The 16,258-nt window shown below is 38.1% G+C and overlaps 1 protein-coding gene across 1 annotated transcript in view; it reads left to right on the top strand.

Moving 5' to 3' along the window:
* LOC150075007 (uncharacterized) overlaps positions 1-15,944 on the top strand; it is a 40,743-nt gene extending 24,799 nt beyond the window's left edge. The window contains exon 3 of the mRNA XM_090389035.1: positions 14,658-15,944. Within this exon, the coding sequence (XP_090245161.1) occupies positions 14,658-15,944 (1,287 nt within the window). The remainder of the gene's footprint in view (positions 1-14,657) is intronic.
* Positions 15,945-16,258: the final 314 nt, after the last annotated feature.

Here is a 16,258-nt window from a genome sequence, read left to right on the forward strand (position 1 = left end):
TAATTGGCGATGTAAAATTCCGCTACACACTGCCATGACTCAGTACACACTCTTGCAGAGCAACCCTCTGTGTCGAAATTCCTGGATTTTGTTCTGTTCTTTCTAACATCCTTTCCTCAACATCAGGTGTTATGCTTCTGGGCCTACCTGCTCTTACTCCATGTGTGAAGCACCCATGTTCTCTAAGGCATTGATTTACCTTGATGAATGTGCACCTGTTGGGTTGTCTTCGGCGGGGAAATGCTTCTTGGTACAAACGTGCACTCGAGGCTGCACATGAAGTGCATGTCTGCATACTCTTCATTGCTGTAACCTCTTTCCATGTTGACTATCCTTTGACAAGTACTAATATGCCTGCTACATCTCAGAGTATTGAGAGAAGGGAAAGGGAGAGAATGAGCATAACCTAATCTAAACAAACAAGTCAGTGGTGAATCCCAACTCTGTACAGTTCACTATGTCAGTGGTGGATCCCAAATAGAAATATGCAATATCTCGAAAACGATTCACTTTAGGACCCATGTTTACTAGGCTTTTTTTGCATATTGTAGTCTGTACAGTTCACCTTTAAATTATTGACCATCACTTTTGAAATGCCCTGTATAATGACCCATCCAGGGGAAATCACAAAATGGTCATTACATCTAAAGGGCATTATATCGATTTTTCATAAAATAATACTGGGTTAATGAGAAATTGGCTAGGACCAACTACATAGGACATTATAACATGTGGGATATTAAAAAGAGGATCGCTATAAAGAGCGATCCTCTTAATATAAAAATTTAGTTTTGTTAGCCACCTGAGCAGGACCATCAATATCCAGTGGACCAATCTGATTCATCCCTTTCCTTCTAGAGTTTACATAGGTAAAGAACTCTTTGCTGTGTTCCTTTGCCAAAGATCTCTCTCTCTCTGTCTGTGTGTCACCAAGAAAGAGAAGAATGACTAGTCCCTGTAGTATGTAAAGCCTAGTAGTTTTCAAGATTAATTCTTTGAATGCCTCCCATTTTGAATTTGCTGTTGGTAACATCATCAGTTGGTCCCGCAGTATAGAATTTAAGTACTGGCTCAGACCACCGTAGTCGCCTTTACGAAAGCAAAAACCCTTCCCTTTACCACTGATGGTAGTTACCTCTGAGTAAATCCCATTTCAGCATACTGTAATCACTACCACCTAGTGGTCCTTTATCAGTAGATTCTTAATGCATGAAAAATCACTACTGATAATCAGATCAAGAGTATTACTCCCTCTAGTTGAGGCACCTCCGTAGCCAGGTGGGCAGGAGCAGCAGTGCTTAGCACATGCTTCTTGCTTAGACCGGGGTTTGAGTCCGTGACCACCAAATATGGAAGATGCGGAGGGAATGATCACCGCATATTCCCGGAGCAATATGGCCTTAGTTGCTAATGCTCCTAAAAACCAAATAACAACAATATCCCTCTAGTTGCCTCCTGAACGTGCTGATGTAGAAAACAATCATCCAATAAATCCCCAAAAGCCTTGCTAGTGTGTGTGAGTGACCAACCCATGAATTCCAGTCAATATCTGGGGAAATCAAAATCCATTATAAGACTCTCTGATTTACTGGCCCACTCTGTTTCCCCGTACAGTTTTTTTTATTTTACTCATCAGTCATTAGGCCTATAACACACTCCCTACTCTCAATTTTGATTTCCCAGTGCTTATGTTACACCAAACTGATTCTACACTGCACTGTCCAGTGATGTCGACTGGTTGCACTTCCTTGGATTTTATGTGTTTCTTAACTAATAGCATAACCCCTCCTCCCTTCCTATCCTGTCTATTCTTCCTGTACACATTATACTCCCCAAATTCCAGTTCTGCATACCTTATATTGGTGTGACACATCTCTGATATCCCAACAATATCTGCCTTTGATGTTTTGAGCAACACCTCAGATTCATCAAATTTATTTACCAAACTTCTAGCATTGGTGTATATGCAAGTATACATGCATCTGTTCCTATTCTTAGCTACCCTAACACAGCCCATGTGTTTACTTGTACTGCAGTGACTCCCAGGAGTCTCGCATCTTGTTTTCCAGTTTGCTGCTCATTCCAATAGTAGTGCAAGAATCACTTTCACATCTGCCAGCAGCTACTGTTAATCTATTAGTCTGTGTATCTACCCCCCCCCCCAAGCTAGCAGTTTTATGACCCACCTAACACTGTCTCGATAGCATCAGCAGATATTTTTGTACCCTTTCTAATTAAGCGTATCCCATCCCTGTAGAAGCAGTCTCTCCTGTTAACAAGCACAGACCAGGCTGAAAAACAATTCTGCCCCTTGAGCCTTGCACAATCTTTCCACGGCTGAATTGATCGACAAAGCTCTCATCATATACTCCCTCCTATCATGTCTGGGCAGAATTGCAGACACTTTCAAATTCAACCCTAATTCACGGCTTATTTTCTTCAGTTACCTGTATTTGTAATTCTGCCGGTCTCCTACTCGTATTATCATTAGTGTACAACAATATCACCTTTTGTGCCTTTAAAAGATGATATCTGCTCTACAACGTAGTAGTGGCATGTGATGCAAGAAAGCAAGTGTATGAGCTTATGCAGCATCAGCCAAAAAAAAAAAAAAAAAAATCACACCATTCCCTCCAAATGCCTGTCCAGTTCCTCCTTAAATTTCTTTAACCTATCATCTTCCACGACAGATGGAAGTTTGTTCCAGCAATTAACCACCCACTGGCTAAAGGCAAATTTCCACACAACTATTCTACATCTGTCCTTTCTTAATTTGAATTTATGCCCCTTAGGTTTAATCTGAACAAGTGGAAGGATCCCATCAGAATTCAGCGTGCTCATCCCATTCAAGGCCTTATACACCTCAATCAGATCACCGTGCAGATGCCTAGTCTCCAGCCACTGCAATTTGCAGAACTTAAGCCTCTCTTGGTAAGAGGATCCCTTCATTCCCCTCACCAATCTTGTTGCCCTTCTCTGTACACGCTCATGTAAATCTACATCCTTCCTAAAATGAGGCATCCAGACCAGTACGCAGTACTCAAGGTGTGGCCTGACAGAGGGACAATCACCTCCTTTTCCCTGCTAGCAAAATTCTTATATATCATTGACAAAACCCCGTGACCTGCCCTGGCAGCCTTGCTCAGAAAACTTCATATCTGACTGCACAATTACTCCCAGGTCTTTTTCATTTTCTACCACCTTAAGTGTAGTATCATACCTAGATCCTGTTGCAGTAGCACACTGCTATTACTGTCATTAACAGCCCTGCCAACCTTTGTATCATCTGCAAACTTCGACATTAAGCCTGATATACCTTCATCAATATTATTGATAACAGTGGACCCAACACCGAACCCTGTGGGACTCCACTAATAACATTTGTCCACGAAGAGCAGCACCCATTGATTACCACCCTCTGTCTTCTCCCACTTAACCATCCTTTTATCCATTGTAGCAACTTACCCTTAATACCATTCTGCTCCAATTTGTACAATAGTCTTTCATGCGCAACAGTGTCAAAAGCTTTCCTGAAATCCAAATATATGATATCAAAATTATTATTTTTTGCATCCAGTTCCTTTGTAACCACATCATAATATCCTATCAAATTTGTCAGACAAGACTTTTCCTTAACAAACCCATGCTGTGTCTGAATTATTTCTGCAGTCTTGTCTAGATGATCCTGCAATGCATCTTTAACCAGTGACTCCATTATTTTACCTGCAACAGAAGTTAAACTAACTGGTCTGTAATTACTCATGTCACCCTTCAATCCCCTTTTGTGAATTGGGGATACATTTGCACTTCTCCAGTCCGTGGGAACCTGCCCTGAGTCCAACGATGCTCTCATAATTATGGCTAAGGATTTGCTTAGTTGCTTTGCCGGATCCTTCAATATAACTGGATAGATCCCATCCACACCAGGTGCTTTTCTTATGTTTAACTTCAACAATTTCGACTCCACTTTGCTCTCAGTTATTACAAAATCATTAAGTATCCTGCTACAATTTGATAACCTTCTGCCATTTTCAAACCTTAATACAGTAATACCCCGAAGTTACGCGATAGGTGGGTCCGACGAAAATCGCGTAAGTCGAATTCGCGTAAGTCGGGGTACAACTTTGCATATAAATACATATAAATTTTGCTTAATTGGGACCAAGGACTAACAAAAACACTAGTTTAGAAGAAAAATATTAATAAAATTGCAGTTCTTTATACATATTAATACAAAATATGTATTAAAAAAACAAATGACTTACGTTAAAAAGTTATTTCGATGTCGATGGCTTCATAAAATCTAACAAATTCGTCTGACGACACAGCGCGTTCTTTTTTTTCACGCAGAATTTCTTCGTAGCAAGCTAATAATTTTTTTTTTATTCCTTGCTTTGTAGCTATAACGCGTTCTTCGTTCCATGTGCTTTTCGCCGTTGCTTCATTTAGGCCTGTAGCACGTGCAATATCACATAGTCTTTCATTTCGCTCAAAGCGTTTCACAATTTCATATTTTTTCTCTATCGACAGAGGCGGACTGGCCATAAGCCTTACCGGGGAAACCCCGGTGGGCCAGTGTGATTTTGGCCATAAACCATAGTATGAGGCCACTATAAATTTTCCTGGGTAAGAATTTTTGACCCAGTCCGCCTCTGTTTATCGATAATTGCTTTTCTTTTTCTCTCTGAATCTGCAGTGTCTTCACCAGGACGCTTCCTTTTCACACCTTTTAATTAAGTATTTTACTCATTTTTAGGGAATAAAGCACAATTACAAAACGAGGAGGCACGCTTGATACGCATAAACAAAGCTGCGCACATGTAGCAACTGAATAAACAACACCATAAAGGCAGAGATACGCTATTAACACCTCACATTTCTAGGGGTTACTACCATAAAACAATAAAAATCCAGTTGCGTTTCTGCTAGTGAAATCTGTTATAAACTGGTAGTAAACTCGATCTAATTGCATTTGCGATTATACCGATAGCTGGAATTGTGTTGGTTTTTACGTTATTATGGTGAAATGTGTTTCCCCTTCACTGATATAAAAAACATAAAAGCAGCAAAGTTGAATTTTGTTCATCTTTCGCTCTCATTCTCCGCCGTCGCACCGTATATCGATAACATATGAAAAACGACCTTGAAGATAGTGGGCGGCAGCGTTGCCAAACGAAAAAATCAAGAACCGCGTAACTCCGAGTTCGCGTAAGTCGGGGTATTACTGTAATTCCTCATGTGTGAATGTAGATGCAAAATACTCATTCAGTTTGTTTGCTATCTGAGCAGGATCATCAACATTCGAACCATCGATGTCAAGTGGACCAATCAGATTTATCCCCTTCCTTTTAGAATTTATATAAGTAAAGAAATCCTTGCTGTTTTTCTTAGCATCTTTTGCCAAGGATTTCTTGTAATCTGCCTTCGCCTGCCTAACCTCCTTTGTGACCTGATTACAGACTAGCCTTATATCTGCCATAGGCTTCTGAGTCGCTTGATAATTTATATGCATCCCATGCATTTTTCTTCCCTGTTAAGAGTCTCATTAGTTAACCATTTAGGCCTAAACCTTGAACAATATTTCTTAATAGGTATGAAACTTTTAGTAGCATCCACGATTAACTCTTTGAATGCTTCTCACTTAGAATTTACTGTTGGTAACATCGTCAGTTGATCCCACTGTACAAAATTTAAAAACTTTCTGAGACCACTGTACCCACCTTTACAGAAGCAAAAACCCTTTCCTTTACCCCTGATGGTAATTAAATCTTTAAGTAAATCCCACATTAGTACACTGTTATCACTGCCACTTAGTGGTTCCTTCATCTGCAAATTCTTAATACACGAATGATTACTGCTGATAACCAGATCAAGAGTATTACTCTCTCTGGTTGCCTCTCGAACATGCTGCTGCAGAAACCAATCATCCAATAAATCCACAAAAGTCTGACTAGCGTGTGAGTGACCAACCCACAAATTCCAGTCAATATCTGGGAAGTTCAAATCCCCCATTATAAGACTTTCTGATTTACTAGCCAACTCTATTTCTCTGAACAATTGTTTATTCGAGTCATTAGGCCTATAACACACTCCTACTCTTATTTTTGCTTTCGCAGTGCTTATGTCACACCAAACTGACTCAACAGTAAACTGTTCATCTATATTAACTGGGTGCACTTCTTTTGATTTTGTTTTTCTTAATTAACAGCATAACACCTCCTCCCTTTCTATCTTGTCTATTCTTTCTGTACACATTGTACTCCCAAATTCCATTTCTGCATTCCTTATATCTGTGTGACACCACGTCTCTGCTATCCCAACAATATCCACCTTTGATGTCTTGACCAACTCTTCAAAATCATCAAATTTATTTACTATACTTCTAGCATTGGTATACACGCTCCTGTTCCTAGTTACCCTAACACATCCCATATACCTACCTATTTCAGGATGACTGCCATCCGTCCCTGAAACTCCCAGCATCCCTCGCTCCAGGTCGCTACTTATTCTAATAGAAGTTGTGCAAGAATCACCTTCATCTCTTCCTACGGCTACTGTTAAACTATTAGTCCTTGTATCCCCCCAAGCTAGCTGTTTTCCGACCTAACACTGCCTTGATAGCATCAGCAAATATTCTTGCACCCTTTCTATTTAAGTGTATCCCATCCCTGTAGAAGCAGTCTCTCCTGTTAACAAGTACAGACCAGGCTGAAAAAAATTCTATCCCTTGAGCCTTGCACAATCTTTCCAGGGCCGAATTGATCGACAAGGCTCTCATCATATACACTCCCTCCTATCGTGTCTGGGCAGAATTGCAGACACTTTCAAATGCAACCCTAATTCATGGCTTTTGTTCAACAGTGACCTGTACTTGTTAAGTAATTCTGCCGGTCTCCTACTCTTAATATCATTAGTGCCAATGCGTACAACTATATCACCTTTTGTGCCCTTAAAAGATGATATCCGCTCTACAACGTCATCGACTTTTGCCCCTGGCAGACATACCGTGGTCCTGTTCCACCTATCCTTTTTACACACTATGTCCCCCATTTCCCTGACAATAGAGTCACCGACAACTAGTAGTTCCTGTGGGATCAGCGCATTCTGCCTTGGGGGTTGCCGCTGTGGTGTGTGATGATAAAGTGCAAGCTCTGGTGGTGATGTGGGAAGCTGAGAGCTAGATGGGCCCCCTCAATTTAGATCTTTCGAGGGCATTCACCCTGTTCTTCAAAATCTCATATAGTCCCATAACAGCCCCGAGTTGTTGCCTGATTTCCTTACATCGCGCACACACAAAGACATCCCCCATGGCAATATCATGTTCCGTTCCAGAGAGTTCGGCAAACATTTCACAAGTTGCACATTTTTTTTTAGGCTGTGATGCCTTGGAGAATCATTAATATTAATTAACGTCATCGACTTTTGTACCTGGCAGACATACCCCGGTCCTGTTCCACCTATCCTTTTTACACGCTGTCCCCCATTTCCCTGACAATAGAGTCACCGACAACTAGTAGTTCCTGTGGAACCAGCGCATTCTGCCTTGGGGGTTGCCGCTGTGGTGTGTGATGATCAAGTGCAAGCTCTGTTGGTGATGTGGGCAGCTGAGAGCTAGATGGGCCCCTCAATTTAGATCCTTCGAGGGCATCCACCCTGTCCTTTAAGCTCTCATATAGGCCATAACAACACTGAGTTGTTTCCTGATTTCCTCACACTCCTTACATCGGCCACACCCAAAGACAGTATCATGTCCTGTACCTGATTGCTCCACAAATAGCAAACAAGCAGTGCATTTTAAAAGGCTGTGATTCAGAGGGCAACTGACTGCTCAGTTCTCCCGAGCCACAGCACTCCCATTAGTTTGAGCCTTTTGCTTTGCTGCTCTGGTCTGAGTCATGATTTTGATTCAATTTCAGTACAAAATTATAACCCTAAACTTATATCCCAATGCAGTAATAACACTTATATATCTATATTTTTTTTCTTCAGTATCTAGTATTATCTCCAAGTTTCATTATATAACTTCCGTATCAAGTTATGTATTAATTAATAATGTTACATTTGTAAAATTTAAGTCGTTATATGTATTTAGTTAAAAAAGTGCAATTTAATTGACAATGAAGTTAAACAATCTTAATAAATTTTACTGATTAATTGATAATATTATATACTATACTAAGCTAACGCTATCCAGTATGGGATATAATGCTGTTGTATCGTATAACAATGGCGGCAAGTTATGAACAGTAAATCTACGGACACTAAGTATTAATTAACTTCCAAAATCTTTCTATCTAAATCCAGAATAAACCAAGAATGTTGACTAGGTCTATAAGCCACTTATAGAAAATAATTTAATATAACAATTAAGTCAATAAAGTGGCTAAATATAGCTAAAAACTTTGTTCGCCAGAGCTGCAAAACTTGTAAAAAAACGTGGATTGGATACCCTTACCGATACTAAGTAATAACCTACAAAATCTCTATCGAAGTTAAAAATTAAACTAAGTATCGTAACTAGGAATATAAAGCTACTCCAGAAAATAAGTCAATATGCCAATTTAAGTTAATAAAACAGAATAAATATAAAAAAACTTCTTCTCTATTAGCCGGAGCCGTAAAATCTTTGCCTGAACAAGGCTACTCTCGTTCCCAAGTCATTATGCCTTGTGAATGAGAATTTAGTTTTCAAAATATTATCATTATCTTCACCATTTGGCATCTCTCATATTGTGGAATTAACTTCACAACTGTGATGGCATGTCTGCATTATCTGGGTACCTGCCCACCAACCGATGAGTGAGCCAATAAGCTCCGAAACACATCTGGGTGGTGGTGCCCACTGAGAATAAATAACAGTAGTCTCCTCTACTAGAGAAGCGTTATTTATTCGAAGTAGTGCAATACCTGGTATCTTATTGCGAAGGTAGCCACAATATGAGATATAATCAAACTATGCCGTTACACTACTTATGTCGTTAAATTTATGGGTAAACTATGGTGTATTTACAGTAATATTATATAATTAATTCAACCCATAACATATTATGCCTTGTGCATTTAGTCTTCAAAAGAGGTTAGTTTACGTACATGGAACAAACTTTTAGGTTTTCTCTGATTCCAAAAGTGTTCATTTTTAGCTGTGAATTTTACTTTTCAACTGTCGTTTATGAATTTTCGGAATGACGAGAATTTTGAAATGTTATTGTTTCTCAACATTCTGAAAATTATGGCACATTGGATGTACTCTCTTAAATATAGGCTATGTGACATGTTAACCTTCCACTGCTACACAGCACCTGACCGTTGCCACTTATTTAAATTTTTCTATTTTTTTTTTTTTAAACCTGGAAATAAAATTAAATCCTCCTGTATAACTTTCCCACCAGTGTTCTCTAAATGAGTATACATACTTTCTGTTTGGTATTTAACAGGTGAGTGATTTACTCTGTATTTTTTGTAGTTCACTCCACTTCTCACCTGTTGTCTGTGAGATGACAGCAAGAGTTGTTTTTAGAGAACTTTGGTTTTTCTTTCAATTTTCCAATACAGTAATCAGGAAACTTAAAAAAAAAATAAAATAATAATAAATAAAACAGAAAACATTAGGAATAAAATTTCAAGTGTTCTACCTTAAACTGTTTCTTGCCTTTTTATATCCAAAAAGTAATTGATGATTAGAATACACCAACTGCCTTATATTTTTGAATTTTATGGCCAATAAAGTTAAATTACACATAGCTTGTTGACTGTGTTCTTGGATAAAGAGAACTTGTGATTCAGGACATTCTAAATAAAGTACTTTATATATTTCCAATTCAGTGAGTTCACCAGCTAGTTGGGGGGACAAAGAGGAAGAAGATGATATAATTGAAAAACAACCTGATGAAAGAGATACCGAGCAAGAAGTTTCCAGCAATGAAGAACAAGTTCCAACTATTTTATCTCGGAAAAGACAGATTAACAAAGTGGGCATCAGAGTTACCTAAAACAAGCACCAGAATTTTTTCTCAATAGTCACCTACTTGCTAGGTGTTAAGTAAAATATAATAAAATGTTTTAGAATGTTGGAGTAATTTCTTCACCAATGATATTCTAAAAATGATTGTTGATGCGCAAATGGACATATCTGTTCTATTCAAGAGAAATTTAACCAAGAAAGAGACTGCAAAAACACTGAGCAGTAAGAAATAAAAGCCCTTTTCAGTTTGCTTTACTTAGTAGATGTGACAAAAAAGCAGTAAAATGAATACAGAAGACGTGGTCTATGGATGCATCAGTTACAGAACTGCTTTGTTTAGTAATGTCCAAGTCATGTTTCCAATTCTTGCTACAAGCTCTACAGTTTTGACAGAAAAGAAACAAGAGAAAGAGAGAATAACTTCTCTTTCTGTTGTGAGACAACATGGTAAAGTTGCACCCATTTAGGATATGTTTGACACATTTGCTGAAAACTGTTAAAACCATATACTCAATAGTGCATATGATGCTACCAAAGATGAGAAGGTAGAAAAATGTAGGGCAAGAATGAAGTTTCCAGCAATATGATTCCCAGCAAACCTGCAAAATATGTTGAAAAAATTTAGGAAAATATTTGTATTGGTAGATGCAAAAGTGATTTGCATGTATACTTCTGATTTTGAATTATATGCAGGGAAGCAACCAGATGGGCTTTTCCAAATTGATAAGTGTTAGTATATTAGTAGTGGCAAATGATGGAAGAAAGCAAGTTTACACAGCACAAGATAAAAAAAAAAAAACCCACACATCACCTGTCCATCCCCTTCAACAGTGCAACCACCCTTCCTCAATTTGAATTTATGCCTCCTTGTGTGTGTATGGTCTGAAGAATGCCATCAGCATTGAGCTTATTTAACCCCAAACACCTCAACGAGACATTGCAGTTTGCAGAATTGAAGCCTTTCTTGGTAGGAGTACTCTTTCATTCTACTCTAAAATCTTGTTGCCCTTCTCTGTATCTGTTCTAGCAGATATACTGAAATGAAGCCTCTGGACCTGTATACAGTACTCAAGATGCTGCCTAACAGTCTTACAGTAGTAAAAATACTGCAAAAGCTTAATTAGTTTGGATGCAATATAACTGCACACAGCTAGTTCACTGAGTATGATCTTGCTACTGATTTAGTGTAAAATTATATGTTCATATAATAGTATTAGTAAGAAAAAATAAGATGCAGATCCCATTAGTTTTCCTCTCCATAACAGATATTCAAGTTTGCTTTTCAAAAATTAAGCACGTTGGTTTCTTATGATCTGAGATAGATGCACTATGATGCAAAGATTAATGAAACCAAGAGTAAGCTATGACAACCAGAAATATCACTTTCTATAATTCAAAAAAGTTGGGAGTGGACAAGTGACAGGTAGCATATGATCGTGGTAGGAACACAGATTCTCATTGGCTTATGATCATTTTGTAGAGCATGCTGAATATAGCAGGAATCAGTGGGCAGATATTTATAGTGTAAATCATAATCTGGAGGTTGTTGAAAGAAGGAAGTATTTGAAAACACTAGCTTTAGAGCAAATGTATGGAGAAACAATGAAATATTATTAGCATTAGTAGAGGCATACAGTGCAAGAAAGCAAGCTTATGCAGCATCAGCCAAAAAAAAAAAAAAAATCCTACCATTTCACCCCTCCATTCATTCCAAATGCCTGTCCAGCTCAGCCTTAAATTTATTTAGGCTATCAACTTCCACATCAAAAGATGGACGTCTGTTCCACCAATCAACTACCTGCTGGCTAACGGCAAATTTCTGCACATCTATTCTTCAACTGTTTTTCCTCAGTTTGAATCTATGTCCCCTCAGGTTCTTAATCTAAGCAAGAGGAAGAATCCCATCAACATTCAGCTTACTCATCCCAGTCAAGGGCTTATAAATCTCAATCAGATCACCGTGCAGGTGTTTACTCTCCGGGCACTGCAATTTACAGAACTTTAGCCTTTCTTGGTAAGTGTGCCCCTTTGTTCCCCTCACCAATCTTGTTGCCCTTCTTTGTACTTGTTCTGGAAATTTTACATCCTTCCTAAAATGAGGCCTCCAGACCTGTACACATTGATGAAATACAAGTACAGGCCTGGAGGCCTCATTACCTGACCATTGCCTTCTATAACGGAATAATCACCTCCCTGTCCCCACTAGCAAAATTCCTATATATCATTGACAACACTCCATGATCTGCCCATCTGCACTGCTCAGCAAACTTTATATTTGACTGTACAATTACCCCCAGGTCTTTTTCACTTTCCACTTCCCTGAGTGTAGTACTACACAGTTGGTACGTTTCTCTTGGGTTATTGCTACCCATATGCAGTACTTTGCATTTGTCAATGTTAAACTTCAGTTGCCACTTCTCAGCCCATTTACCCAACTTATCTAGATCTAGTTGGAGTAGCATACTGTCGTTGTTGTTTTTTAGGAGCATTAGCAACTAAGGCCATATTGCTCCGGGGATATGCGGTGGTCATTCCCTGACCTTTCCGCATCCCCCATATTTGGTGGGCACGGGCTCGAACCCAGGTCTAATCAAGAAGCGTGTGCTATGCACTGCTGCTCCTGGCTACGGCGGTGCCAGCATACTGTCTTTACTGTCATTAATAACCCTGCAAACTTGCAAAATTCTACATTAAGCCTGATATAGCTTCATGAATATCATTGATAAATATACAAAACAACAATGGGCCCAACACAGAACCCTGGGAAACTCCACTAATAACATTTGTCCACGAAGAGCAGTGTCCATTGATTACCACTCTCTGTCATCTCCCACTCAACCTTTGTCCATTGTAGCAACTTTCCCTTAATGCCATGCCTCTCTAATTTTTACAGCAGTCTTCCATGTGCAACAGTATCAAAAGCTTTCCTGAAATCCAAGTATATGATATCAAAATTATTTTTGGCATTCAGTTCCTTTGTGACCACATCATAGTGTCTAATCAGATTGGTCAAACACGACTTCCCTTTAACAAACCCATGCTGTGTCTTAAATATTACTGCAGTCTTGTCTAGATGATCCTGCAATACTTCCATTATTTTCCCCGGAACACAAGTTAAACTAACATGTCTATAGCTACTTGTGTCACCTTTTGAACCCACCCCCTTTGTGAATTGGTGATTCATTTGCACACCTCCAGTCCATGGAGACCTTCCCTGAGTCCAAGGAAGCTCTCATAATTATGGCTAAGGGTTTGCTTACTTCCTTTGCTGCCTCCTTTAATATAACTGGATAGATCCCATCTGCCCCAGGTGCCTTTTTTATGTTTAACTTCAAAAATTTCTCATCCACTTTGCTCTCAGTTATTACAAATAACTTAGCTTCCTGTTAGAGTTTGATAAACTTCTGGTGCTCCCCTCATTGAATAACTTCATTGTGAATGTAGATGCAAAATACTCATTCAGTTTATCAGCTACCTGAGCATGATCATCAATAGTCAACCTATCTATGTTAAGTGGTCCAATCTGATTCATCCCTTTCCTTCTGGAGTTTACATAAGTAAAGAACTCTTTGCATCCTTTGCCAAAGATTTCTCGTAATTTGCCTTCGCATGGTGAACTTCCTTTGTGATGACTTGATTATATCTGCCATAGGCTTCTGTGTCACCTGATACTTTATATACATGCCATACATTTTTAAAATGGGTTCCAAATGCTCATGAAAGGAAAAAGCAGCAGGGATGGAAGTTAAACTATGAAATATAATTGCAGCTTGGAGAAAGTATGGCTTTTGGCCATCCAAAATTACCTTTGATTGGGAGAGTCGGTGCAAGACAAAGAAACATAAGAGACTGCAAAAAAAAAGAGACCAAACTGAATAATGTTTAAGAGTGGATAATGTTGTCAATTTACTTGAATCACATACTTGATTTTACTACTGAACAACTTTAAAACTTGAAAGAAAACCAAAGAATGAAGATAAGATGGAAGAAATGCTAACACAGCAGACCTAAAATTAAAAACCAAGAACACGTTAGAAGCAATTACCTATTCTGAAGGTGCAATGGCTGCCTTTGCTGAAAAAGATGGAGTTAAGGGACATATATATGTTACTGGCTAGAGTATGTAGATGTCAATAGACTCAATGTTTTAAATGACCTCAACCACCTACAACAGAATCAGCTTCATGTCTCTGACCAAGATGGGAGGAAAAAAGTTTTTTTTTTTTTTTTTATTTTATTCAGTTTTCCTTTCTTCCACAGTTTTATTTCCACACTAAATTACTGACAGCCCACACAGTTTCACTCCAATCATATTATTATGCTGTTATATAACTGAATTTCATCTACAATGTAAAAATTACCTTCCAACATATTTTCTACTTACTTCACTTATAAAGAGGTAATAATACTGCATGATTCTATATTTGTTGCTTTTTGTTAGCAGTATGAACTGTATTTGATAATGTATGCTTAGTTAGATTATGATTTGTGTGACCACAACTGGAAAATTTCCAAAAAATGGTTCCCTTCAAATCCAGGGTTGCTGGTTTGGAGATTTTTGTACCCATAGGCATATTTTTTTTCTGGTGTTAAACTTATATTAACATATATAATAATTATTTTTAGCTTATACATAGCTGAACTTCAGATTTTTTTAACATACTCTTCTGATGCATAATTTTTTTTTTATCTGCAGGTGTGGAATATTGATGACCAAGGACATCAAGTGAATTCTGGTAAAATTGAAGTAACTTCAACAGATCTTATTTTATACCAGAAAAGAAAGATTCCCATTCAGTGGCCTCTAAAAAGTCTTAGGCGTTATGGATTTGATGCAGAGTTATTTTCATTTGAAAGTGGCCGAAGATGTCCTACAGGACCCGGAATTTATGCTTTCAAATGCCAAAGGGCTGAGATTCTTTTTAATGTGCTCCAAGAACGTATACAGAATACTGGTGGAACTAGAGCAACAAACATAGTTAGTATGCCAGAACATGAGGAACAGATCACTCTAGAAACCACAATGGCTAATAGTTTTGTTACTGACCACATAAACAGTTCAGATGGACCAGTATTAGATTCAGCAGGATACCTTGAACCAATACTACCTCTTAATTCCTCCATAGATTCGAAGCCAAGGACAGGCGAAAATTCTGCCAGTGGCATTATGTGCATTTATTCCACAAGGTCAAAAGAATATGAGGCCCCTGTAGTGAATCTTAGCGAACCAAATCAGTTAGCCAACCAGAATTACATATACCCTTGTAATAGCAGTACGCATTATATTAATGAACAAATGTTTATCCAAGGGGCTAGAAAAGATCCATCACTGATCACAGATTGTGCTGTTCACAGATATGTGAATAGTTCATCAGTTAAATGTTGCCTGGGACAGTCTTCTGTTGCTTCTCACTTTACTGCAGTGGATACTTTGAATGATTCAGCTACACATCTTGGATGCTGTGCAGGATGCAGTATCAGATGTGTTGATTTTAATACAAACTACACAAAGCTTGATGACCTTTTGAAGCAGGAACATTCATCTAAGAACAAAAACAAACATTTCTATATGAATATAAAACCAGAGGTTATCAGTGGTGCAACAAATGTAAAGTTTTTGAGTGATGACTACAATTCAAACTTGTGTTGTACACTTCAAAATACAACTCCTTCAACAACTGATAATTTCAGCAGTGAATGCTACGTTAATATAACTTCTCCGTCTAAGAATGTTGAAATTGAAGAGGGTAGTGTTGGAGAAGGAAATGTGAACTACATTGTTTTAGACCTGGACTTACAAAATAAGCCATTGTCTCCATTATCTCCTCCAACTGATAATTCTCCCACGCAGATCATTGAAAGCTATGCGACCATTGATTTTGATAAAACTGCAGCTCTTTCTAATCCATCACATTTTCATGATGAAAGTTTAAGGAAAACACGACACAGTGCATCAGTTCTGTGTGAAAAACTTTCTTCTTGAAGATATATATATTAGTTAATTATATGAAAATATCTGGTTATTAAAGATCTAGAAAGAAATTTGTTCTTTAATAATTACTATATTTGTCTTAATTTAGATGCCATTTGAAAGTAAAATTACTATACAGCTGTTTACACTGTGTACAGTAGTGGTGAGAAACTTATTATCTATGTTATTAAATAGGCCAAATGAGTTAAGTTTTAAAGTAATTTTCTTCCACCAAAGCAGTGTTAAGGTGTGTGGGGAAAGTATGAGAAAACATTAAAATTACACCCCACTGAAAATCAGGCTTGCTGAATGGTTTCCATAAAAAT

The sequence above is a fragment of the Mastigoproctus giganteus genome, chromosome 14, assembly GCF_048544385.1.
Source record: "Mastigoproctus giganteus isolate SK-2022 chromosome 14, ASM4854438v1, whole genome shotgun sequence".
Classification (NCBI taxonomy): domain Eukaryota; kingdom Metazoa; phylum Arthropoda; class Arachnida; order Uropygi; family Thelyphonidae; genus Mastigoproctus; species Mastigoproctus giganteus.